The sequence below is a fragment of the Rhinichthys klamathensis genome, unplaced genomic scaffold (assembly GCF_029890125.1).
Source record: "Rhinichthys klamathensis goyatoka isolate OS25496 unplaced genomic scaffold, OSU_Roscu_1.1 h1tg000469l_1, whole genome shotgun sequence".
Lineage (NCBI taxonomy): Eukaryota > Metazoa > Chordata > Actinopteri > Cypriniformes > Leuciscidae > Rhinichthys > Rhinichthys klamathensis.
Genome location: NW_026606958.1, coordinates 170,050 through 197,994, shown reverse-complemented (window position 1 = coordinate 197,994; position 27,945 = coordinate 170,050). Strand labels below are relative to the sequence as shown.

At 40.9% G+C, this 27,945-nt stretch overlaps 2 protein-coding genes across 2 annotated transcripts in view; both read right to left on the bottom strand.

Annotated features, from left to right (window-relative positions):
- Positions 1–1,458: 1,458 nt before the first annotated feature.
- si:ch73-109d9.2 (uncharacterized protein LOC565042 homolog) lies at positions 1,459–5,377 on the bottom strand. Its single transcript, XM_056236882.1, has 4 exons — positions 5,079–5,377; positions 4,006–4,136; positions 3,451–3,559; positions 1,459–2,578 (listed from the first exon to the last, which is right to left on the bottom strand). Exons 1-4 carry the CDS (start codon positions 5,350–5,352, stop codon positions 1,512–1,514), a joined length of 1,581 nt encoding a protein of 526 aa, XP_056092857.1. The 5' UTR covers positions 5,353–5,377; the 3' UTR covers positions 1,459–1,511.
- A 2,885-nt stretch (positions 5,378–8,262) lies between these two features.
- Positions 8,263–27,945, bottom strand: part of LOC130071983 (von Willebrand factor A domain-containing protein 7-like) — a 30,184-nt gene continuing 10,501 nt past the window's right edge. The window contains exons 13-17 of the mRNA XM_056236851.1: positions 27,750–27,842; positions 27,406–27,674; positions 27,001–27,294; positions 23,844–24,191; positions 8,263–8,481 (exon numbers count right to left, since the gene is read on the bottom strand). Of these exons, the coding sequence (XP_056092826.1) occupies positions 8,263–8,481; positions 23,844–24,191; positions 27,001–27,294; positions 27,406–27,674; positions 27,750–27,842 (1,223 nt within the window). The remainder of the gene's footprint in view (positions 8,482–23,843; positions 24,192–27,000; positions 27,295–27,405; positions 27,675–27,749; positions 27,843–27,945) is intronic.

Below are 27,945 nucleotides of genomic sequence, written 5' to 3'. Positions count from 1 at the left end.
AGTTTTAAATAAACATTAATAAACTGAAATCACTCCACCTACATTTTCAAAATAAGCGTTATAGACAATAAGATTCTAAAGATCATGAAAGTGACAATGTCTTACCACTGCATAGAAAATACAATATTTACATCAGATGCAAAGATGGCCACATTAACCACAATGTTACTTAAAGGCATAGTCTAATCGAAAAAATGATATTCTGTCATCGTTTACTCACCCTCGAAACTGCATGACTTTATTTCTTCTGCTAAACACAAAATAAGATATTTTGCAGAATGCTGGAAACCAAACAGATTATACAGACAAAAAAACCCCTCAAAATCTATATTTTTTTATGTTTCACAGAAAAAGTCTTACAGGTTTTAAATGACATAAGGGCGAGTAAATGATGAATTTTTAGGTGAACCATCCCTTTAAAGGGATACTCCACCCAAAAATTAAAATTCTGTCATCATTTACTCACCCTCAAGTTGTTGCAAACCTGTATGAGTTTCTTTCTTCTGCTGAACACAAAGGAAGATATTTTGAAAAACGATTGGAACTTTGGCACCATTGACTTCCATAGTAATTTTATTTTTTTCTACTATGGAAGTCAATGGTGCCAAACAACTGTTTGGTTCCAATCGTTCTTCAAAATATCTTCCTTTGTGTTCAGCAGAAGAAAGAAACTAATACAGGTTTGCAACAACTTGAGGGTGAGTAAATGATGACAGAATTTTCATTTTTGGGTGGAGTATCCCTTTAAAGCTGGGCGCACATGGTGCGTTTTTTGCTGTCGTACTAGCTTGCAGGCATTTTTTTTCTCTCTGTAGATATCGTGTGGAAATCGTTGATGCTTGTATGGTCGCGGCTCGCATTGTGAGAGGAATTACAAGCCAAGCCGTGTCCCAATAACTTTCAAACTGGTTTAAAAGTTTGGGAAAAATTTCACTGGTCCAGTGAGTCCAGTTGACCAGTGTCCCCTATAGCCAAGTCATACACAACCACGTCAGATAGAATAGATCTATGAATATTATTATAGCCCAGTGGCTGCAACCCTTCAGTGTGTGCATACACTGACACACACGAATACTCTCTAGTTTTTTGTGTTGAGAGGAATGGCTGTGTTGTTTTCTCTGCTTTTCACAAAATCATTTGAACACTTCCCTTTGTATTCTCTTTCCTTTTTCAATACGAAGCAACAGCAGCAACATTGAAAGCTCCAGTCTCCAATGCTCATGTGATTCCCGCCAGCTCGCCGTGCGGTACAGTCGTGCCGTGTACCAGCTGTTTTTACGCCATTATCAGGTTAACTGACTCATAATGTGTGCAATGACGTACGACCTCCAGGGTGTCCAAACTCGCAGTGTCCGCCTGCCTTTACAAAAACAAAATTAAATTATACAGAAAACATAATGACTACAACGGGAGGTTCTACAGTAACAGTGTAACGTTTTATGGGAAACAAGTGGCTTCCAACAATTTAAAAGTCAAACCAACTCTGTAAGGTTGTGAGGTGAATTTTTTCGTCATTGATTATTCGGGTCAGCACTATGTTTGCGATGATGTGACCTGAGATGGTCCATTCGTTTGAAGCTCAGTCCACAGATACCACAGCAGTACGGTCTTTCTCCTGTATGGGTACGTTGGTGGACTTTCAAGATGTCGGCCCGGGTAAAGCTCTTACTGCACAGAGTGCACTTGTGTGGTTTCTCCTGCGTGTGAATGCGTTGATGCAGCTTGAGATTCCATAGTCGGCTGAATTTGTTCCCACAAAGCGTGCAGGTGTAGGGTTTGTCTCCGCTCTGGCTGCATTTGTGTCTACGCAGGTCACTGAAGGACGAGTAGCCTTTCCCACAGTGGCTGCACAAATGGAGACCGTCCCGCTGGTGGACACGCTGGTGGACTTTTAGGTTGCAGGCCTGAGTGAACTTCTTACCGCACTGGTTACAAGTATATCCAGCACTTGAAACGACTCGTTGGGAGACCGGGTAGCCTTTCCCAGAAGCCCTGCTGTCACCTAATGCTTGTCCAACATTAGACTTGAGAGAGTGATTCGATGCATGTCCCTTATAAAGTGCACTACTAGCTGTGTCCCCAGTGTAAAGTGAGTGTCCTCTATGTCCAGCACCATCTTCAATCCCACTGTGAACTTCCGTGAGGGCACTTGTGTCTTGTATGTGGCCATCTGCATTAATAAGTATACAGTCTCTATCCACGTCTTCTGTCTCGGGGTTGACTTGTGCAGGTAAAGATGCTCTGTTTCCTCTTTTACTCCTAATGGAAGAGCTGTAACGTCTCCCACCTTCCTCAACCAGGTCTTTTTGATCAGTCCCAACTGCAACTGCATGACCTAATGTGTCTTGAGTTTTTCCTCCAAGACTGTCCAGGTTTCCCATGTCCAGTTCATGTACACTGTAGCTCGCTAGCTCTTCTGCATTGTAATGTGTTCGGTATGGCAAGCCCTGAACGTCTACGATGTTTGCGTAAGTCTCACTGTCAGCGGTCTGTTCAAGTCCGGAGCTCCAGTCTTCCTGAATCTGTTGCAGCTCTTGCTCACTGTAACTATGAGCTGAGAAATCCATCCTCTCAGCTCCTGGAAAAGCAAACATTGAAAGAAAAATAAAAAACATTGTAATCGTCAAACACAGTCTGATGTCAGAGGTTTGCAGTAATCAGATGTTTAAAGGGATAGTTCACCCAAAAATTTAAATTCTGTCATCAATTACTCACTCTTATGTCGTTCCAAACCCATTAGACTTTTGTTTATCTTCATAACACAAATGAAGATGTTTTTAATGAAATCTGAGAGATTTCTGTCCCTCCATTTAAAGTCTATTCACCCAAAATTCGACAGTTCAAAAACTACTAGAAAATATAAAAATAAAGAGATCGTGAAATAAATCCAAATGAATCGAGTGGTTTAATCCAAGTCTTGTGAAGAAACATGATCAATTTATATGACAAACAGATTTAATTTAGGCTTTTATTTGCATAGAAACATTGATCAACAAGTGTACACAAAGCACTCAAATATAGTAAACAGAAGCTCAAGCGTACAACCAACCTCGTTGGTTCTTGTGAAAAGTCAAATGTGCTGGTGTAGCACACGAGAATGAACCTCACTGGTACTCACGCGTCAAGCAAACATGCTTGAGCTTCCATTTACCAAATTTGAGTGCTCTATGTATGTTATATGTGAATAAAAGCCTGAATTAAATCTGTTCGTCATATTAAGCGATCATGTTTCTTCAGAAGACTTGGGTTAAACTGCTCGAATCATATGCATTTATTTTATGATCTCTTTATGAACCGTCAAGAGTTTTGAGTGAACAGACTTTCAAAGAAGGGACAGAAATCTCTCAGACTTGATTAAAATTATCTTCATTTGTGTTCCGAAGATGAACGAAAGTCTTACAGGTTTGGAACGACATAAGAGATGACAGAATTTCTCTCTTTAAATCACACCTTCAGTATTTAGTGTCCACCCATCCTGAAGCTCCTTATTATCAGCAGTGGCATAGAGGGCCTCCTCTTTCAACACGCAGTCCAGTTTCCTGTCCTCTGTACCAGCAGACTACAGAGAACACAAAGAGAGAACATGCACAGGATGTTAAAGTTGTGGTGAAACAGAAGTAGCGACAGATCTTTTCTTCCATGTTGTGATGTACATCGGAGTGAAATAAATGAACGATGCGGTCGGGTCATCAGTTGATGATCTGAATGAAAGCTTGTAGTCGACTGTAAGGGACTAAATTATTGGAGAAGTCCAGCATACGTCACCAGAGAGAAGTCTGTCGTTTCACAGGAAGATCAAGTTAGTAATTAAGAATTACAAAGTCATTTTTTTTTTATGTTACATGCACAGGTTTATTGTTCACAATAAAATCAATAACATGCACTTACTAAATAATAGAGTGAATTTTCTGGTCTCAGACACAGCCATGGTGAAACACTGCTGTACAAGCAACTTATCAAGGTTAGAGGTCATCAGTAAAGTGGTTTATCCATTCGGGTACTCACCTCTGTTGTGTTACTGGGTCTGGTTTGATCTTCTAATCTCTCTTTGTCACCCAAATGTGTGTCAGTCTCCAACTCACAGCTTCCCCAGTTCCCAACCGGAACTCTCTCCTGTTTGAGGCTGCGTTCATTTTCTACATGTGGTCATCAAGGGTGAAAGCAACTGTGAGGGCATTGATTACACAGTCCTTTAATGGTCTTTAATGGGACGGAAGAAAAATGTCATATGGTCTGGAATGACATGAGGGTCTATACACTAATCCTCTATATTATGCTGCAGGTCAATTTGACAACTTGGATCTTTGAGTTGAGAGAAAACCAATGGTTAACCAATTTTCCTTGAAGATGTTATTCATTTAGTCTTAGGAACATGCCTGCAAAGTGTCAACACTGATGTGTTTTGGAATGTGCGTACAAAATGTATATTACTATTATGATGTTTTCAATTAAAGGCAGCTGCACAGACCCGACATATTTTGACAGGTCAGTTTCTCATCTACCCTCTAACGGTATTTACATGTATGCATGATGTATATTTAAGAAACTTCCTCTGCATTAAAGGTGTACACTTTTATCAGTTCATGCATGTTCTTCTGTTCAATGTGAATCGAACCCATGATCTTGGCGTTGCTAGCACCATGCTTTACTGCTCTACTTATTCTGTTAAAAATGTTGAAAAACATTTTTGGAAAAATTAAATAAATAGTTACAATGCTGTTTATAATATTGAGCTTTTGGATTTAAAAAAAAAGTTGCTAAATTCAGATTTAAAAGGTTTGCTGTTTTTACCTGATGTTGTTTTGTCATCGTGTGATTTTTGGTCAATTGTACTGAATCCAATTAGGGTCCCTTTGACCACCACCTTAACTATCGCACCCAGATTTATGTTTAACCTGGGTTAAGTGTTCAGTATGTCAACATGGATGATTCATAAACACTTCACAATAAATTCCTGTTCTGTTCTAAATACTAAGTGTATATGATATTCCAACAGATTATAAAATCTTTACATTTCCTTTTTGTAGAAATTACAAATAGTAACAACACGGATTTTGAGTTGAATTGAGTGAACCAACCTGATTGTGGTAACAATTCTTCTCTTTCACTGTTACACACACGAGCTTTGTCACCACACTCTGCACACCTCAGGGCGCGCATCTCCTGGTTTTTCCTTCTGCACTCGCTCCACTGCAGCCTCTTCTTGAGAGTCTCCACCTGCTCTCGACTGCGGGACACTTCCTTCACGAAACTGTCCTCCACGAGCCGGGTGATCTCAAACATGGCAGCTTTGAAAACGGTCTCCATGACCCCGGATAGCTGTGACTGAAACGAGTGTATGGCTTCGGACATAATGACGAGTATTTGGATGGGAAAACCCTATCTAGCTACTTCCGGTGATTATAAACAAACCAACAATTTATCCTCCAGCTTTTCATTAGACTTATCGTAGGTGTGCTACCGTTTCACTGTTTTTATTGAACCTTCTTGTAGTTTTGTCAAATTTGTAGTCCAAATGCTAGCGATGACTGTTCTTGTGCTAGCTACTGTTTAGGCTAACTATCGTTTATTTCACTCTCATTCGTCTCACAATTAAACATTGTAACATAAACGATACGCTGAGAATTAATGCTGATCCAGCTAAGAACATTCTCTCGTCCTACAGTGTGGGACTGACCGGAAGTACTTCTTAAACCAAACATACGGGAGGAAGTTGAGGGGGCGGGGGCAGTAAGTTACTGCTTTAAAGGGGCAGTACAACCGAACATTTAAGAAAGTTAAAAGTTTAAGAAGTTTACTCGTCGTTTTCTGTGTAATTTTATTCAAAATCATGTACTCATCTTCATGTTGTTGCAAACCTGCGTGGATTTCTTCATTGCGACGGAAAATAGATGTTTGTCAGAATGACAGTCCCAGTCACGATTCGCCTTCACTACATCGTTTGTCTAAAATGAAATTGAAGTGACTCAGGCAAAGTGAGGTCGCATTAAAAACTGTATCTTTTGTATTCCAGGGTCGGCTTTGACCTGGTAGAACGTAAGCTTATAAAACAGTCATAACTTAATATTTCTAAAATAAAACCATATTGAATCAGTAACTTCTCAGAGTAGCCTAAATACACAAAAGTTTTAAAGTTTTGAATGTTACCATGTTTTTACCATGCTATCACTTATTTAGGCCACCCCATTTTTATTAGTTAAGAAATGAGAAATTTCAATATTTTCAAGAATAGCAAAAACCAGTGTTAGCACTCAGTGACTGACATTGCCCATCCCTGCCAGAAGAACAAATTTTTTTTTGTCCCAGTACACTGTCTGATAATCGTTAAAGGGTTAGTTCACCCAAAAATGAAAATTAACCCATATTTACTACTTGCCATCAAGCCACCTTCACACAATCTGAGTTATATAAAAAAAAAATCCTGGCTCTTCCAAGTTTTATAATGGGAGTCACCTCTCTTCCAAGCTTTAAAATGGGAGTGAATGGTACCTTGTTTTTGAAGCCCAAGTAGAGCTTATGTGATAGTAGAGTCTACTCTTACTTACCTAATCTTACACTACTTTTACATCCTATGTCATATGTCGGGTCAGATGTCCCTCTTCTGCCAGAACTACTCGCGTACAGTCGTAACCAGAAGCCAATGATTATAGTTTCTAAAGTTATAAATATGGCTGAATTATATAATGAATGCCTTTATTAAAACCCTGGAGCCATATGAATTACTTTTATGATGGATGGATGCGCTTTTGGGGCTTCAAAATGTAAGGTACCATTCACTCCCATTATAAAGCATGGAAGAGCCAGGATATTTTTTTAATATAACTCAGATTGTGTGTTTGGCTGAAAGAAGAAAGTAATATACACTTGGGTGGCTTGAGAGTGAGTAAATTATGGGAAAATTTTCATTTTTGGGTGAACAAACCCTTTAACTGCAAATCTCTATTAACTGTTCATTCAATCAGTTGCACTGACTCTTTCTCTGTGTTCAATATATCTTTATCTCAAAGCACTCAAAAAGTTGTCCAAACCGTACTTATATTTTCCCTTATTTACGTACATTATAATTTTCACCGGAAAATGTCATCTGAACAAGTAAGTAACATCCACTTTTGTTCTGGTTTTGACATTGCAGTAAATCGCGCTGATTAAATCTAAAAATCGCTTATCATATCACGCAAAACCGTGCAAATTACACTTTGTTCTCAAATTGTTAATGTTAACAACGTCAGCCAAGGCGGTCACTTCGACATTATGTCATACTGACGTATATGGGAACTCCTCCCTTCTCCATTTTCACTGAAATCTTATAGGCTAACGCCAGCTGGGGACAGCTGGCCAATTGACGCAAAACATGCAAATGCTGACCGGTCCGCGGGCAGTATAAATAGCATGGGCGCGACAATTACGTCAGAATCTCTTTCTTCACACTAGAAGTCTTATCTGAAGTCATCGTGGAAGTTGCAATAGAGGTTACTCACCATGTTTCCTCCCCGCATCCGATGGCTGCTACATGCCAGATATGTGCGGGTTCTATTGACTCGCTCTACCCAAACAAGAAGATCTACCGAGGCCGCACTCAGTGCGCGTCCTCAGGGGAATAAACCCGGGCAGCGATATTTTTTTTCACAGGATGGTAGGGGAAGACTCATGAATATTCATTAGGGAACTCATCCCTGATTGGTCTTAACCCCAGTGACTGGTAGGTTTAGGGGCAGGGTTAGGGGTAGGTCATCATACCCCCAGTGACGGGTAGGTTTAGGGGCGGGGTTAGGGGGTAGGTCATCAGACCAATCAGGGATGAGTTCCCTAACGAATATTCATGAGTCTTCCCCTACCATCCTGTGAAAAAAAATATCGCACCCGGGCATCAGCAGGGATGAGGCCCACTGCCGCCAGCGGCCGCTGGTGGGCCCTCTCCCGCCCAAAGACGAGTTGACAGTTGTTCTCCCCTGTGGCTCAGTGGCGGAACCCGAAGCCTTCGCGCGAGAGACCCGTGTTCAATCCCGGCTCTCGCATCAGACACATTTTAACCTAGCCCGTCGCCTCTCCGGTCCTTTTCGCGGGCTCGCTAGAAGGACTCGACGCGATAGGCTTCGTCGAAAAGGATACTTTTATTATTTTACTTTAGCCTGGTATCTTAGCCAGACTACTTTAAGAAAGACTCCGTCTTCCACGACGTCCTATGGTAAGTCATGCGCAAGACGCGTCCGAGAGACGAGGCAAGGCCATGGCTCTGTGTCTAAAGGCGCGAAAGTGATGATGCTATGAAGTCTCTATTACGGTCCAGCCTTCCTCGATGTCTCTCTTCGTCGGTACCTCGTCCCGCCTAAATTCGGCTACAGCCGCCAAAACGGTTCGAACCCAAATTAACCGGATCTTCACCGTTGGCAGAGGGCGGGACCGGGAATGTGGCGACACAGGCCACGGAGAGCGCCGCGCCAGACGTGGGTCCTTCCCTGTCTTGCCTTTAGACGCCCCGCTCTGGTAATGGAGGTGCACAGCTTACAGCTTATGTCGGCAGGCTGCCCTGTATCCTTCAGTGCAACTGGCCATTCTGATTTAACCACGTATTCACAATTGTTGTCGCTACGCCACTGACGCTGTGTTTATGTTCACACTGCACAGTGATATGTGCTATGATTTGTGCCGTTATATATTGCCCTGTTTCTTTCAGTGCGAATGGCTATTCTGATTACCACGTATTCACAGTTGTTGTCGCTATGCCACTGACGCTGTGTTTATGTACACACTGCACACTTATCTGTGCTATGATTTAACTGTTATATCCTTATATATTGCCCTGTATCCCTCAGTGCAACTGGCCATTCTGATTTAACCACGTATTCACAGTTGTTGTCGCTATGCCACTGACGCTGTGTTTATGTACACACTGCACACTTATCTGTGCTATGATTTAACTGTTATATCCTTATATATTGCCCTGTATCCCTCAGTGCAACTGGCCATTCTGATTTAACCATGTATTCACAGTTGTTGTCGCTACGCCACTGACGCTGTGTTTATGTACACACTGCACACTGATTTGTGCTATGATTTAACTGTTATGCCCTTATATATTGCCCTGTATCCCTCAGTGCAACTGGCCATTCTGATTTAACCATGTATTCACAGTTGTTGTCGCTACGCCACTGACGCTGTGTTTATGTACACACTGCACACTGATATGTGCTATGATTTAACTGTTATGCCCTTATATATTGCCCTGTATCCCTCAGTGCAACTGGCCTTCTGATTTAACCACGTATTCACAGTTGTTGTCGCTACGCCACTGACGCTGTGTTTATGTACACACTGCACACTGATATGTGCTATGATTTAACTGTTATGCCTTTATATACTGCCCTGTATCCCAAAGTGGAACTGGCCTTCTGATTTAACCTCGTATTCACAGTTGTTGTCGCAACGCCACTGACGCTGTGTTTATGTACACACTGCACACGGATATGTATTAAGATTTGCGCCGTTATATGTTGACCTGTTTCTTCAGTGCAAATGGCTATTCTGATTACCACGTATTCACAGTTGTTGTGCGATGGAATGACGCTGTGTTTACGTGCACTCTACACACTGTTATGTGTTCATGATTCATGCCGCTATAAATTGCCCTGTATCCTTTAGTGCAACTGGCTATTCTGATTCATCTATGTATTCACAGTTGTGCGATGCCACTGACGCTGTGTTTATGTACACTGATATGTGTGTGTTATGCTTATGCCACGATATTGCCCTGTACCCTTCAGTGCAACTGGCTATTCTGATTACTACATATTCACAGTTGTTGCGATGCAACGGACGCTGTGTTGCGTACACACTACACACTGTTATGTGTATGATTTATGCCATTATATATTGCCCTGTTCCTGTATCCTTCAGTGCAAATGGCTATTCCGATTACTACGTATTCACAGTCGTGCGATGCAACTGACGCTGTGTTACGTACACACTGTACACTGTGTTATGAATTTTGCCGTTGTTGCCCTGTATCCTTCAGTGCAAATGGCTATTTGCACTGCAAATGCAAATGTCACCTGAATGTGGGACCAGACAGACTGTCCAGGAACAATGTTCCAGCAGGGGAATGGTCGCTGCACCCGCAGACGGTCCAGCTGCTGTGGAAAACGTTCGGCAGAGCACAGGTGGACCTATTCGCGTCCCACGAAAACGCTCATTGCCCGGAGTTTTTCTCGAAAAGCAAGGACGCGCTGGCTCATGTTTGGCCCCGCTGCCCCCTATATGCTTTTCCTCCTGTCTCGCTCCTGCCTCAGGTGTTGGAACGAATCAGGGAAAACGGATGCCCAGTGCTGCTCGTAGCTCCGCTCTGGACAAACCAGACGTGGTTCCCTGCCCTGATGCAGCTGACCAGCACTGCCCCATGGCCTGTACCATTGAGGAGAGACCTCTCTCAGGCGGAGGGCTTGATTTGGCACCCTCGCCCGGAGCTATGGTCCCTGCACGCATGGGCCATCAACGGGTACCCGCTAGCCTCCCAGAAGGAGTGTTAAACACGATCGCGCAGGCTAGAGCTCCGTCTACCAGGCGGCTCTACTCCTCGAAATGGTCTGTTTTCTCTGCATGGTGTCAAGCCCAGAGCTTTTCACCTGTGGAATGCGGGGTTTCGGAAGTGCTTTCCTTCCTTCAAGAGCTACTGGATAAGGGCAGGACCCCATCCACGCTCAAAGTATATGGGGCGGCCATAGCAACGTTTGCAAAACCGGTGTCTGGCCAGTCGCTGGGGAAAAACGACTTAGTCGTGCGTTTCCTTAGGGGAGCTCGGAGGCTGAACCCTCCCAGGCCCCCTTCAGTCCCGACGTGGGACCTTTCCACGGTCCTGGAGGCCATGAAAGGCGCCCCGTTCGAGCCAATCCAGCTGGTGGACATGAAACACCTGTCGTTCAAAACAGTGTTTCTCATGGCTCTCGCTTCAGTGAAGCGCATAGGGGACTTGCAGGCGCTTTCAGTAAGCGCGTCATGTATGGAGTTTGGGCCTAATGACTCGAAGGTCATTCTCAAACCTAAGCACGGGTATGTGCCGAAATCCCTCTATACACCGTTTAGGGCCCAGGTAATTTCCCTGTCCCCCCTTCCGGTTCTCAGTGAGGAGGAGGACGCGAGTCTCCTTTGCCCCGTCAGGGCATTGAGAGCTTATGTGTCGCGCTCGTCTGTTTTCAGACAGACGGAGCAGCTTTTCGTTTTGTTTGGCGGGCGTTCCAAGGGACTTGCCGCCTCAAAACAGAGCCTATCCAGATGGATAGTGGATGCCATTGCGCTCGCTTACACTGCAAAGGGCCTGCAGTGCCCCTTGGGTGTCAGAGCGCACTCCACGAGAGGCGTGGCCTCTTCGTGGGCATGGTCAAGCGGGGTTTCCCTGCAAGATATCTGTACGGCCGCGGGCTAGGCCTCGCCGTCTACATTTATAAAATACTATAACCTGGAGGTATAGTCCAGGCAAAGTAGCGTTTTACGACAGACTAATTGTAAAAGTATTTTTTGCAGCATAGATCATTTCTATAAGGTGTCCAGAACAACATACTAAAAGTCCTAAGAAATCCTAGTTGAGGAAATATGTTTAATTCTCATCAATCCGAGATTTGTGCCAATAAGGCCAGGCAACAATACACCTCAATGGGGCTATTTTTTTCCTTTACTCCTATCAAAATGAAACTTTACAAAATGAAAGTATCCATGAAAAGTAATTTTTTTTGTATTAGAAGTTTCTTTGAAAATGAAATTTAATATGCAAATGAGCTATACACTAATCGAAAATGCCCAAATACACCCAAATAGACTTATTTTTTTCCTTTATTCCTACCACAATAAAAATTTACAAAGTATACAAGAAAAGTAACTTTTTTTGTATTACAAGTTTCTTTTGAAATGAATTTGAATATGCACATGAGCTCCACATGTCCTAATGTGCATAGGCAGAAACACCCTTCATATGTATGACAAATCGGCCCAATCTTCATCCAATCATCCTACTGCCAATGGGAGATGGCAATGCTGCTTTTAGACTGGCCTCTAACCTGAAAACTGCCTGGCTTGGTAGTACCTGCCAGGGGTATAACCCCTGCCGGTATAGTCTTCAGTAGTGATGGGCGATACCACTTATTTTGTTTTCAATACGATACTGATATTTTCAAGGCCAGTATCGTCGATACGGATACCAATACGATACTTCTAAACTGACCTTTTAAATTTGAAAATTTCTTAAATGATCAAATTACAAAGATTAAAATGGGTAATGATACCCATTAAACATTATATTTGAAAGGCATTTTAACATTCAATATGCCTTAATTGGAATTTATTAGATTATATTTTTATTTACACATGGTTAAAATGTTTACTTGTAGTGGTAACCATGGAAATCTACAAAATATTATAGGCCTATTTGAACTATGGTCACTGTAATGTTCATTTCCATAAGGGACTGCCAGTGACACCAATAAAATGTAACCTTTTTATTCTGACAGTGTATGATTTATATTAAAATTAGTTACAGAATAGAACATCAGTATGAACTTTTAACATTCAATTAAAAACAATTTAATTGCACAAACTATGTAGGCTACAATTTGTTTATTGTGAAATAGCTCAAATATATATTTTTCTGTCTTCTGTTAAGCATTGTTTGAATCACTGATCTATCTAATGACAATATATTAGTGGTTTGAATGCATTGTTAGCAGTGTGTGAACACTCTCTATGATTGATTGGTTCTGACTTGCAGCATTTGCGTGTTCAGTTCAGATAAGCAGGGAAGTGGTTCTACTACACAATTATTCACTAACATAGGTTATTCATCCAATATACATTCATTATGCATATTGTACGCATTGGATTTCTTGTCAAATAAACAAAATCACTGGTAAAAAAAAAAAAAAACCTGTAGTATCGATATTTTTATTTGAGTATCAATACTTTCGATTCTCGACATCAGTATCGATATATATACACCCATCACTAGTCTTCAGGGTCACAGAGGCACACAAGCCTCAGGGGAGGGTTGGGTGTTTTTTATTTTATGTTTTCTTTTCTTTTCTTTTTTATCCAGTCTGGATCCTCGACCCCTTCTCTGTGGCTCTTGGTTCTGGCACCCCCTATATCAGTTGCTGGTTTGTTCTTTGCTTAGTTCTTCCCCTCTGGGTCATATTCATCTGATAAATCAGGCAACTGTGAGTTTGTGCAGCTAGTACCACGGCATTCTCCGCAAATGGCAGTGCAAGGGAGTCCATGTTTTTTGCATGTGCATCTCTTTGTGCCGCAGTCTTTCTTGCAACTACAGCGGACTACATCTAGTATTTCTGACCGTCCGGTCATTATTGGCATAAATCTCCATCCAAAACATGCCACCCCTAGTCTTTTGGGTCCATACGTTCACTTCCCCCTTTCCACTCCATCATTTGGTAAAAGACCCGAAGACTATGGAAGTTTGCAGCTGTTGACGTTGGAGGGAGAGTTTGAGGTTCCACTGGAGATGAGTTCTGAGTTACTTTATCACAGAATCGCCTTTATATGCATAGGTTAACTTACTGAATGGACATGAATGTGCTAGTTATTTGGCCCCTGTTTTTTCTACTTGTGACTTTATGGCTTCTTGGCCATAAGTCAATTAGGCCTATAGTGTTGAGCTAATTTGCATATTTAAAATAGATTTTTCCAAGAAACTAACTACATACATTTTTGTTTTACAAGATACTAACTTGTAAAACAAAAATGTAACTTTTCATGTATATTTTCACTGTGTGAGGTTTGATTGTGATAGGAGTAAAGGAAAAAATAAGCCCATTAGGGTGTATTTTGGGCATATTCTATTAGTATATAGCTCATTTGCATATTCAAATTCATTTTCAAAGAAACTTCTAATACAAAATGTTTTACTTTTCTTGTAGACTTTCATTGTGTAAAGTTTTATTGTGGTAGGAGTAAATGAAAAAATTAAGCCTATTTGGGTGTATTCTGAGCATATTCGATTAGTGTATAGCTCATTTGCATAATACAATTCATTTTCAAAGAAACTTGTAATACAAAAATTTTTACTTTTCATGGATACTTTCATTGTATAAAGTTTTATTTTGATAGGAGTAAAGGAAAAAAATAGCCCCATTGGGGTGTATTGTTGCCTGGCCTTATTGGCACACATCTCGGATTGATGAGAATTAAACATATTTCCTCAACTAGGATTTCTGAGGACTTTTAGTATGTTGTTCTGGACACCTCATAGAAATGATCTATGCTGAAAAAAATTATTTTACAATTAGTTCTATTTTTGGCTCCAAAATGAGTTACTTTGCCTGGACTAGTACCCGCCTTACAAGCTAAGCTTTTGGCGGTCTAAAATTCAGTGCTATCTGCCCCGCTGTGCGGCCCAGATGCTGAGTTTACTGCAGCCCCATGAGTGTTGACACACGTATGGCCACCCAGATCAGGCTGAAAGCTTTCACCCTGGCTGCGCGTTTTATTGTCATATGATAGCCCCGCTGGGTGCTTTTTTATAAGGAATGACGCTTCCAGCCTCTCTTCCGTGAGTTTATGGTGATTATGCACTACATGAGCCCTGGGCTTCGGCCCCTGGGACTTTGGTGTTGGATCCCTGTACGCACGGCGTGTTGCATTGTGTTCCCCTAGCGTAAGCTATTACGCAGTACGAGAGAAGAGAACGTACTCGGTTACTAACGTAACCTCGGTTCTCTCTAGAGAGGGAACGAGTACTGCGTATCTTGCCGTGCTTGGAATACGCTCTGGTTCGCTTCGGCGATGAAAACCAGCTTGTACCAGCCTAACGAGCATATTTATAGGGTGAGACCACGCCCCTTCTGGCGGGACGTGACGATATGGGCGCGAGTTGCCCCCTTTGGTCATTACGTCACGCAGAGTCTCTCTCGATAGGCTGCTGCATTTGCCGCAAGAGCAGCCAATAGGCGCGCGAGCTGTTTCGCCTATGTCTGCTTGCTGCTGCAAAGCGTTTTACATTAATAAAAAATTAAGGATAATTTTTGGCTTCAATATCTCGTGGAAAAGAGTTTTTCCCCTAGCGTAAGCTATTACGCAGTACTCGTTCCCTCTCTAGAGAGAACCGAGTTTACGTTAGTAACCGAGTACGTTTTATTAATGTACTCATGAAACTGTTACCACCAGCTGTGCAGTAGTCTGTATTGCAGAGTTACCATTGCTGCTAACTCTGTGTTATGACTATAAGGTTACATAGCTGTTTCCACATTACGCAGTAGTTTCCAATTACTGTTAACTCTGTGTGGCTATAAGGTTATGCAGCTGTCACCGCTATGCCGTCGACCAGGGCTGGACTGGCCATCGGGCATACCGGGCATTTGCCCGGTGGGCCGACGTGCTTTGTGGGCCGATACATCTCATACTTAATTTTTTTTTTTTTTTTTTTTTTTTTTGTCTGAACGGCCCATAAAACTCGTACATCGGCGGCCCATTGCGTTTAATTTTGTTTAATTGGCGGCTCTGGGATCTTTGTGCCGGTGCAATGCATTGGACAAAAAAGTCAGCGTAGGTTTTTCTTTTTCCGGCGCATGATGAAACTCGTAGATCAGCGGCCCATTGGTTATTTTCTTGATTGACACTGGGCTGGTCCAATCACATCTTTAAACTCCTCCCCCTTTGAGCTCTGAGTGAGCGAGCAGTGTCAGTGTGTATCTGTCAAAATAGTCAGAGCGATGGAGAAGAAACGCAAGGAATGTGCAGAGAAATAGCGTGAAAAGAAACTTCAAAGGCCCTTCAAGTGTCTGATGAGGATAGTGAGGAGGATAAGGAGAGAGATGAGTGAGTGCAGAGAACTGTGGTAAGCAGAACTAGGCTACTGTCACAACACTTGGTGTGTTCACGCCGAACGCGAATAGAGCGTCAAATACGCGTCTATCGCGTTTAGTTAGACGCTTGAACATTCGCTCGAGTTCAAATTTTTCAACTTGCGCGGAAGACATTCGCGGCAAACGCGTCGCCCAAGTCGCGTCATTCGCAACGCCCGGCGCGAATGATGCGTCTATTCGCGTCTTTGCATTGACTTTGTATGTAATCTACTCGCCCAAATAATTAAATTCGCGTATGTAGGAACCCACTATCCAGTTACGCATTATTTACACATCTGCATATTTGACGATTACGCATTTTATTAGAATTGTAATGAGACAATAATGAGTAATGAGTTTGTAAACCATATTTTTCTTCAAAATAAAAGCTCGATGCCGTTTCCGTCAAAATAAAATATCATGTGCTTATCTCTGTATAGAAATTAGTACGAAACTAATTATGAAAGTTGCTTTTATTTTTCAGTGCATTTGTTTTACAACATATGGCTATTACTGCAATGGGATTATTATTAACTATTATTATGTAGTTTTTGACATGACATTTTGGTTTATTTTAGACAGACAACTTAGTTTAAACACAGCGCAGCTGACAAACTACAGCACATTTACTTCTTTCTGAAACAGGTGTAGGCTGAAGCTCTTGCTTACAATGTCTACCCTTAATGCCTGTAGTAGTGTAATGTACACTACAGACACTATATCACAACTAAAAGAGTTTTGAGTTTTTCTTTGTTCAATTTGCACACTGAATATGGGTTGGAGCTCTTTATTTTTAACTCTCAAAGTGCACCAGATTGATGAATTTAACATTAAAAAGCACAAAATTTTCTTACGGGGGAGCATGCCCCCGAACCCCCCTAGAGGGACAGAGGTGCACTCACCACAGATTTCACAAACACCTGTGGGAAAAACCAGTTTTGCTATCCCAACTTATAGCTTTCTTTAGGATTCATCACTGTGGAGTATAGTTCAACTTAGTAGTTATTTAATCGGTTAACTCTTACTCACTCCTATTCACTTATGGCATTAGTGGTTTTAATAGGAGTTGGTATACATATTCAAGGGCGTGCAAAGTTCGGTTGTGTTATATAGTGGGCCAGTCTGGGCCAAAATGCCCGGACCAATTTTTTGTCCCAGTTCAGCCCTGCCGTCGACACTGTGTTAGCTCTTGTGCTCGAGTGCTTATGGTGTTGTGCTGCCCTGTCCAGTGCAGCCTTCGCTTCATTGTAGGGCTGCACGTTTTCAAGTTTTTCATTAATCGTTAACCGAGGCCCTTAGCGGTTAATACTCAGTTAACCATAGTGTGCGCGCCGCCGATCTCATGAAAGTGCGTATATATACAGCGAATGTTATTTCTCGTGCCATTTATACGCCAAAAATAGTTTTTGCGTCTATATGATACGCAGTTTTTGCGTGCATATAATACGCACTTTATGGCGTGTAATACGCACGCATACAAGGGGTTTCAGTGCGTATAGCATATGCTCGCAAAAAAACATTTTTGGCGTATAAATGGCATGAGAAATTACATTTGTGGTATAGATACGCACTTTCATGAGACTGTGTTGGAGATACAGACACACGAGAAAGGGGTAGTTCATTTTTAACACCTTTAATAACTGGTTGGACCACATTTGAAACTAAATTAATTTATAAAACGCAGTGGTAAGGACAGAGCAGTTAAAGTAGGCCACTGACTTTTGCGTTCGCGGCCTGTGAACAAGGCCCTAGAATTTAATGCAGTCATATTATAGCACACTTTTTTTTTAGAAACTTTGTGCAAAGAAACAGTCAAATAAATGCGTACAACAACAACATTTATCTACACCCATTTTTAACAGTAACAAGGTGAGTTTTGTGCCTATAGCTTACACTGCAACAAAGGGCAAATTAAATACAAAATTGATCGAAATAATTAAAAAACAAGAGCATAGACCCACATTTTTCTTTTTTTAAATAAAAATCCAAAAAAAATAAAATGACCAAATATGCTTGTCTGCATTTTCAGGGAATAAATTACCCAAATTAGGCACCAAATTAAATCAGGCTGCTCTACAGAAATCCTTGTATTCGAATTGCTTAGTTTTTATTAAGAAATATTAACACGTCAACGTGATCGGGAGTGAGACTGGTGCGCAGTCTATTTACTGTAAGTCCAGCTGCCGAAAACACCCTCTCTGAAGGTACAGATGTGCCAGGTATGCACAAATACTGTTTAGCAAGTTTGGCCAATCTGGGAAATCGACTGCCGTTTAGGTTCCACCAGTCCACGGGGCTCATTTCTAGGCCAATGGGACTGTCGCTAAGAAAGTTTTTGACTTCTGTTTCACAACTGGTGAGGGCTGATGAAAAGTAGTTTTCGCCAAGTATGAGTGCCATCGCCGTGGCTGCGCTGTCTTTGGAACTTTGTGCTGGGGCCGCGGCCGCCTCCTCTTGCCCGTGTTCTGCACTTTGCGTAACGGCTTCTGTTACATTTGGTACATTGTACGGAACATTTGCTGCAAGGCTACAGAGTTTTGCATTTGCCAGCGCTCTTTTTTCTGGAGATAAGAACCCGAGATGCTTATGGCGCGGGTCCAACATACACGCAGTCATCGCTGGGGATGACAACATCTCTGGCTCAGTAACCTGCACACACGTATTTAGACTTTACTACATGCAAACTTTAACTTAGTGAAATTGTCAATAATCGTCTGGTACCTACCTTCATTCTTTCAGACAGGGAGTTTCGGACTTTAGTTTTAAACTCCACCAGAACCCTGTGCGCGTCGCCTTCGCTTTGTAGTTGTGTATTTATTAGTCCAAAGGTGATGGGATAGGTGTTTGAGATGGACACTTCCCTTTCTGCAGACATAACTGTAGTTGCACACTTGAGCGCTTTTAGAGTTGGTACAACATCATCAATAAGCTGCCAGTGCGCGTCCTTTAACTCCAAAATCCGTGCATCTTGAACTTTCGTTACAGTGCGATCTGACAGCACCGCAGTAACTGCCCACCGCTGTTCCAATAGGCGCTCAAACATGTCACAGACGCTGTTCCACCTGGTTTTACAGGACTGTATTAGTTTGTGGGGTGGCAGTTTCATTTGTTTTCTTTCAAGCGCTTTCGTTGCCACTGAGCTGTGGTTGAAATGGCTCACAAGCTTTGCAGCAGCGGAGATGACGCGGTTCAAAAAAAGAGAAAATCCATCATTTATAGCTAGCTGAAGCGTATGTGCAAAGCATGACACAGAATGCCAATCAACGCCTCTGTTAGCAGCCACAATGTTTTTTGCGTTGTCGTGCACACAGGCAATCACTCGTCCCGTAAGAGCCCACTTTTCCACGGACTCCCTTAACTTCTCTGCTAGGTTATCAGCTGTATGGCGAACGGGCAGGGCTTCAGTTAAAAGGACGAATGATTTTAAAACCCAATCTTCGTCAATGTAATGGCTCGTAATAGTTATGTAACTTTCCGTGTTTAGAGCAGTCCAGCAATCCGTAGTGATGGCAACTACATCAGGTGACTGTAGATCTTCTTTGAGCGAATCTCTTTTTGACACATTTCGTTTTTCAATGCGGCGTGTGATTGCCGAACGCGAGGGAATGCTGTAGCGGGGTTGAACAATATTCATCAGTTCTTTAAAGCCTTCGCGCTCCACCATTCTAATTGGCATCATGTCCTTTTCGATCATTCTGCAAATCCCCTGTGTTATGGATTCGGCTTTATCACCACTGCACAAGTTTTGCACTAGCATCGTGGGGATGGTAGGCTGGACGAAGGTACTCGCAGGCCCCGCGGCAGCCTCTCTAATGATGCCCGGGTGTTGGCTGTTGAGATGGTACAACAACGAGGTTGTACTTGAAGTATATCTAAGCACTGCATTGCAATACTTGCATTTCGCCCCTTCGTTCTCGATTTTAAAGTGCTCCCACGCTGTGCTTTTCTTTGCCCGCTTCATATTTGAAAACTGGTCATGACTACTTCTTGTGTACATTACAAATGTCTGGGAGCGCTCTGGCGGTCTCTGGTGGTGCAAAAATGTATTACAACTTAATTCAATGCACGCCATTGACGCCACTTAACTGAGCAAAATGTTTCACTCGGTTACGCAATTTTTAATGGTTAATCGGTTAACCATGGACACCCCTACTTCATTGCAGTGGATGCGCAATTTGGTAAAGCCGGAGCAGACGTTGGTCTAGTTTCGCCTATCAGTTTTGAGTGCTCCTAGCGGCGCTGCTGGCTTAGAACTGTTGTTTCCTGTGGGAGTGAAGCTTGACCCCGTTCAGGGCTTATCTTCACTGCGCTCACGGCGGGATTCTATACAGTTCCCATATACGTCAGTATGACGTAATGTCGAAGTGACCGCCTTGAAAGGGAACGTCTCCGGTTGCTATCGTAACCTCGGTTCCCTGAGAGGCGGGAACGAGACATTACGTCAACCGCCGTGCTCGCCGTTTGATCAGCTGTGCTAGCGTTCAGTCTTTGTTCTGACGTAATTGTCGCGCCCATGCTATTTATACTGCCCGCGGACCGGTCAGCATTTGCATGTTTTGCGTCAATTGGCCAGCTGTCCCCAGCTGGCGTTAGCCTATAAGATTTCAGTGAAAATGGAGAAGGGAGGAGTTCCCATATACGTCAGTATGACGTAATGTCTCGTTCCCGCATCTCAGGGAACCGAGGTTACGATAGTAACCGGAGACGTTTTCGCATGGGTCCAGTTGCAGTCTCTTTTTTTCTGTAGCCACTCCGAAGTCCGAACGAAGTCTTTTGCATTTTACAGCGGGTGAATCTGTTGACACTGATGATTGTCGTTTGAACCTTTCTTTGGATCCGCCATCAAATTAATAAGTTTAATTATATCAAGTGCTGTGAGAAAAGGCTATAAATCTCCACCTCCAACATCCTCACAGGCAACATAGCCTACTAGCCGAGACTCCTTCTTTATGTGTACAGATGTGACGTAATGAGACATGCTCGAATCTCCCGCGGAAATCCACCAGTACCACTGGAATTAAAAACATTATTACAAGTTTACCGCTTTGAATCGAGCTAAGTCAAGCAGATAGTTTTGAACACTGGCTGGTTATGCATTTTCTCAAATATGCAGCCTATTTTGGATCATTTTTAACCCAAAAAAAGCTACGGACTGCAGCTTTAAAGGAGAACTCCGGTGCAAAATGAACCTTTGGTCTAATTACACATTGTTACCTAGTCAACCGTTATCTGAGATTTGTTTTCATGATTATCAAATGTAAATAGTTTTATCTCTAAAAACAGTTTAGCCTATAAAGCTAGTATAACGCTAGTATATTGGGCATAGATCAATGACAAATAAAAATCGCTTGTTACCACTAACAAGGCTCAAAATAGCCCCACACTAACACGGTAGCATAATGAGGGTCCCTACCTTCAAACCGAAGCATTGAGAACTTTGTCAGTGTCCAGACAGTTTAATAAGAAGATATTTTAAACATACAGTCAACTTCGCGTATACAGGCAGGAGCCATCTTTGAAATACAGCCTTTACCAGTCGATCTACGAACGCCGATCCAAGTGCGCTGCATGGTGAGATATGAACGAGCTATAAGTTGTGATAAGGTGAGCGTGAACAGCAGGCTTGGATCGGCGTTCGTAGATCGATTGGTAAAGGCTGTATTTCAAAGATGGCTCCTGCCTGTATACGCGAAGTTGACTGTATGTTTAAAATATCTTCTTATTAAACTGTCTTATTAAACGGTTGACTAGGTAACAATGTGTAATTAGACCAAAGGTTCATTTTGCGCCGGAGTTCTCCTTTAACAGTTTTTAGAGTGATGTGGCATACATATTTTGTAAGCGTGCATTTCCTTTCAGCAGTTTTGTTTGAATGTTGCTTGCTATAATTAAATGTTTGTTTATATCAAAAATATATTGTTTATATAAAAAATATATTTATATAAAAAATATATATTTCCTGTAATGGCAGTCACATGATCCCTCAGAAATCATTCTAATTGTCTCGGTTTAATGCCCTTTCTTGAAGCCACATTGGTTTACATCTAGCTGGTTGGTCAGAGACAGGAAAGATGATACTTGGTTGAAAGCAACTCGTTCAAGTGTTTTCGCAATGAATGGTGGGAGAGAGACAGGTCTGTAATTCTCTAAAGTGATGTGTTTAATGTTGGTTTTTTAAGCAGTGGAGTTACCCGAGTCTGCTTGAATGCTTTAGGAAAAGTGCCAGTATGGAGGGATGAGTTGATGATGTGTGTGAGTGCTTGGAGAGATGGCTTTAGAAGGTGTGAGGAGATGGGGTCTAGAGAGGGCATCTGGTAGGATGACTGGAAAGGAGAAGTTTAGATACTTCTTCCTCGGTTAGTGGAGAGAAGGAAGAGAGAAGGTTTTTGGCTCTGGGAGAGGTTGGTCTGGGTTCCTGTGTGTGTGGAGCTAAGAACTGACTGCAGACTGCTGATAGATAGATTAGTTAGAAAGAAAGAAAGAAAGAAAGAAAGAAAGAAAGAAAGAAAGAAAGAAAGAAAGAAAGAAAGAAAGAAAGAAAGAAAGAAAGAAAGAAAAGTTAGAAAGAAAGAATAGTTAAAAAAAGAAAGAAAGATTAGTTAGAAAGAAAGAAAGAAAGAAAGAAAGAAAGAAAGAAAGAAAGAAAGAAAGAAAGAAAGAAAGAAAGAAAGAAAGAAAGAAAGAAAGAAAGAAAGAAAGAAAGAAAGAAAGAAAGATTAGTTAGAAAGAAAGAAAGATTAGTTAAATGTGAAGCTGGCGCTGGTAGGTCGATGATAATGACAACATGGCAAATGTAGTACGTACGGATTATATTCATTCTACACACATTCATACTATATAGAACATGCTTTTTTTAGCGGTCGTGAAGTATTTTTCTCATTGAATATAATGAATATAATGTTTCACTGAGAAATACATCAGATTTCTGAAGTAAACTACTATCAGTTTCATGTTGACTTCATGTATGTATGCAGTGTGCAGTAGATTTCCCTTTCAAATTTGTTGAAATATCTCTACATTGATTGGAAGAAATGTGAAAGATAATTGTATATATTTTACCTTAAAAAGACTGTTAATACCTGTTATAATGTAACATCAGCAACTTTAATGCTATTAAATTCATGCATCTTCAAGCAGAGGATCTCAGATCATTGCATAGAAAACAATGGTTCTCCAAAATAAATCATTCTTGTATTGGTTACTTGGTCTGCATTAAAACTGATGTGTAATTCTGTGTAAAGTTGTCCATGTATAGTAAATGATGGTCTTTGAATTCCAAAATATTACAGAAGCTGTGATAGGTTAAAGCTGGTTATAGTATAAGTTCTAGTAAATATTCAACCCAAACATCAGCGTGAGAAATTTTAATGATAATGATTTAATGAGAAAGGTTATCTCCATTAGTAACAGTATTATTGAACAGTAGTAGTTAAATTGAGATTTTCACCAAACCAAAAAATGCAAATTAGATATGGTATATTTTATATAATTGCCATACATAAAGTGTATACAGAAAAATAGATACATCTATAAATCATCCAAAATTGCCCATTTTAATAAAAAGTCAGTTTGATTGGTGGTTATAAAACATAAAAACCTTTTTTCAAATAATCTTACAAGCTGATATCACACCATAGTCCAGACTTGTTTTTATGATCTAATATTTAATACCCATACCATTTGTAAAAAAAAAAAAAAAAAAAAAAAAACCTTAAAGCCATACAAGTATTTATAAAATGTCATTAAAGCATGAATCATCTGCAATAGGCAAAGTAAAACCAAATAATTATTGATCATTTAAAAAATGTTTGTCAGCTGTGATGGAGGAAAAGACAGCTACATAAACCAAGGAATGTTAGTATAAAGACAAGTACAAAAAGGTTAGATGTGTAACACATGGAATAGCAAAATGGCTCCCACACTAACCCAAATATTGCTAAGTGGATAAAAAGGGTGCCCAGAACTGTTGTTTATGGCATTAATAGAGGGAGCCGTTGTCATTGTTGCCATGCTGTTTGTTCTGGACGTTGAGGTGTTTGGTGTGGTGCTAACAGAAGATGCTATTGATCTTGAGCAAACGCCAACATTTCCAGCTCTGTCTACAGCAACCAGTTCCATTACTTCAGAACAACAAGAGGCGCTGTAGAATGCAAGAGTGACGTTCACTCCTCCGTCCCCGAGTGGGGTGCTTGTGTTGAGGGTTCCAAGGCCCTGACGAAGAGTCACAGACACGATGCCCGTCCCATTTCCATCAGTAAGGTTGGCTGAGAGCTCCCATGAGGACAGGCTACAGTTGCTTGAGCAGTTAGCATTTACGCTGATAATCTCACAGACTGGAGAGGTGACATCTGTGATCTTGTGGGGGAAATTATTTCAGATACCATCTATTATTCAATCAATTTAACTTTAATAAAAAGTAACCAAGTATATTGATTTTATATGTGTGTGTGACCGTTCAAAGGTTTGAGGTAAGTTTATTTTTTTGAATGATTTTTGAAAAAAGTATTTTACGCTAGTCAGGGCTGCTTTTAATTGGTCAGAAATACAGTAAAAATGGTAATATTGTGAAATTTTCTATTTTGATATATTTTTAAATGTTCTGGTGGCATCATTACTCCAGTCTTCAGTGTCACATGATCCTTCAGAAATCATTATAATATGATGATTTGGTGTTTAAACAACATTTGTTGTTATTATAATGTTATTATGCTGCTTAATATTTTTGTGGAAAATTCCAAAGTTCAAAAGAACAGCATTTATTTGAAATGCAAATCTTTGTAACGTTATTAATGTATTTACTGTCACTTTTGATCAATTTAATGTTAATTTGTTTAAACAAAATCTTATTTACATCAAGCTGGTCCCACTTTATATTAAGTGGCCCAATACCTGTGAACTTACATGGTGACTAGATGTGTACATAGTATATATGTAACTACAGGGTAAATACACATTGGTACATCGTATCTACAGCTGTAATATTTGTGTAACTACACATACAACCAACGGAATGGTATGTGTAAGTACAAATGTGTAACAACAATATATGTATTTAGACAAGTAAATGTTAATTCCTGTGTGTGGAAGTGGTAAATTCCACTTCCACACACAGTCTTAAAGGAGAACTCCGGCGCAAAATGAACCTTTGGTCTAATAAAACATTGGTACCTAGTCAACCGTTCTCTGAGATTTGTTTTCATGATAATCGAATGTAAAGAGTTTTATCTCTAAAAACTCTTTAGCGTATAACGCTAGTAATGGGGGCATATAATAAGTAAAAAGAAATCGCTAGTTTATGGTAAATGGTAAATGGACTGCATTTATATAGCGCTTTCACAGACCCAATGGCCACCAAAGCGCTTTACAATTTGCCTCACATTCACCCATTCACTCACTCATTCATACACTCATTCATACTTGGACGGGCGACGGCAGCCATGCAAGGCGCCATCCAGCTCGTCGGGAGCAGCCGGGGTTAGGTGTCTTGCTCATGGACACCTCGACACTTGGTCAGGTGGAACCGAGGATTGAACCACCAACCTTCCGGTTTGTAGACAACCAACATGAACCACTGAGCCACTGCCGCCCAGTTTATACCACTAACAAGGCTCAAAATAGCCCCACACTAACACAGTAACATAATGAGGGTCCCTACATGAAAAACGAAGCATTGAGAACTTTGTAAGTGTACAAGACAGTCCACTTCGTGTATACAGACAGGAGCCATCTTTGGAAAACAGTCTCGACTAATCAAACCACGAACGCCATTCATACAGTTCAGAAGTTCACTGAACTTCATACAGTTCAGCTCACTTAGCACTTCGTTCGTGGTTTGATTAGTCGAGACTGTTTTCCAAAGATGGCTCCTGTCTGCATACACGAAGTGGACTGTCTTTATCTTCTTATTAAACGGTCTGTACACTTACAGTTCTCACTGCTTCGTTTTGCATGTAGGGACCCTCATTATGTTACTGTGTTCGTGTGGGGCTATTTTGAGCCTTGTTAGTGGTATTAACTAGCGATTTCTTTTTACTTATTATATGCCCCCATTACTAGCGTTATACGCTAAAGAGTTTTTAGAGATAAAACTCTTTACATTCGATCATCATGAAAACAAATCTCAGAGAACGGTTGACTAGGTACCAATGTTTTATTAGACCAAAGGTTCATTTTGCGCCGGAGTTCTCCTTTAAATACTGCAGTAACCAGTTTGGATATAAATATATTTAATTTCCAACCATGTCAGAATGTTAAAAGCAGATTTAATTTCACAGTGGCAGAGTTTTCTTTTTTTCTTTTAGGCAGTCTAAAGGACCCTGTGCTGTTCTAGTGTAGTGTTAGGCACAGCTGCAGGTACACAGAAGTTTTACTTCAGAATCTGTTACACTGTTGAGTGTAATAATAAACATTGTTTAGCTTTACTGCTTTTTTTCTCTTTTTGCAGAAGTGATCAAGGTTTGATACTTGGCCATTTCACCAATGCAATTGTTAATTATACTTTTAATTGCACAGTTCTTGTGGAATTAACATGTAACATTTCACAATTTAAGTGGGAAGTTCATATGAAATTATCATGTGATGGTACACAACAATTACCTTAACAATTACACATTTTATTAAGTGGACAGTTCCTGCAGAGTTACCATGTAAGTACACTGTTGTTATAGTGTTACACAGATGTTTAGTTTTTTTTGCATTTTACACTGTAAGTTGTGACCATTTTACACTTTAAATGGTAAGTATCACAAGGTGAAACTTTAGTTGTAATTCAACATTATTCCTGCAAGTCATAAATACATGTAACTGCAGCATTTAAGACTGTGTGTGGAAGTGGAACAACTTGTGTAAATACATATTGTTGTTACAAAATGTAGTTACATAATTCCTGTTACACGTGTATTTACTGAAGTGAAAAAGTGTTGTTACCAATGTCCTGTTACACATTTACTTGCACATACCATTCCATGGGTTGTTACATATGTGTAGTTACACAAATATATCTGTAGATATTATGTACCAGTGTCTACTTGCACTGTAGTTACATAGTATGTACTGTACAAGTTCAAAGGTAGGGCCAATTAATATAAAGTGGGAGCTTTTACTTTTTTTATTTTGCTTAATTTAAGACATATAACATAATTCAGAAATAAAGTAAGATAGTTACCGGAGAAACAACTGTAAGCCTAAGCACAGCATAGTTGAAATCACTTTTCCCTGATGTTTCAGCCTCAATGGTGAGAGTCACTTCAGTGCCTGAAGTGGTGGCTACTGGCGCAGTGAGATTTACTGTGCTATTTCCAATACTCCCACCTCCAACGGACATGGTGCTGGGAAATACTGTGGCAAACCCACGGTCATTCCTGGCATTAATGTTGAAGAGTGCATCAGAGCCACTGTACACCACTGTGAAAGGGATGCTCAGTGTCTTCCCAGGCTCCCATACCTCATTGGTTGTAGCCTAAGTGTATAAATTGAGAATAAATAGTGAGTATGAAAAAATAAATGCAATTAATGTTTGTAAGTGGTGGTAAATGCATTTATTAACTAATGTTAAAAATCCTGAACTTACAGTAATAACCACACTGGAAGCTCTGTTTTGAGTGACAGACTGTCTCTGAAAGAGACTATTTGATGAACGTGAAGAACTCCTCTCCCCAAACACACGGACAACAAATTCTCCTGCTGGGACACTGTTCATTGTGACTAAGAAATCCCTAACTGCAACCCTTTCTAGTGTTCCATTAATAGTCTGGGATCCTGATGCTTCCACAAGGGACACCTCTGTAAGGGTAACAGAGTCCCCACCCATGACGGTAAGCAATAGTGTGATGTTACTGTCTGTGGCAAGGAAAGAGCAATACAGAGAGTTAAAATACAAGTTGCTTATTGGTCATAGGCAATATGGTCACTCACTTGCTGGGGGTCTGCCTCTTAATACACTGTAGCCTGAATGAACATCTTTGCTCAGCTCCACAAAGTTGAATAGGAAGTCAATGTCACTTTGGCCTGCCAATTCAACAAGTAAATAGTGCTCAAAGGGGTAGTTCATACAAAAACAATAATTCTGTCTTCATTTATTCATCCTCATGTAAATCTGAACCTTAAAGGC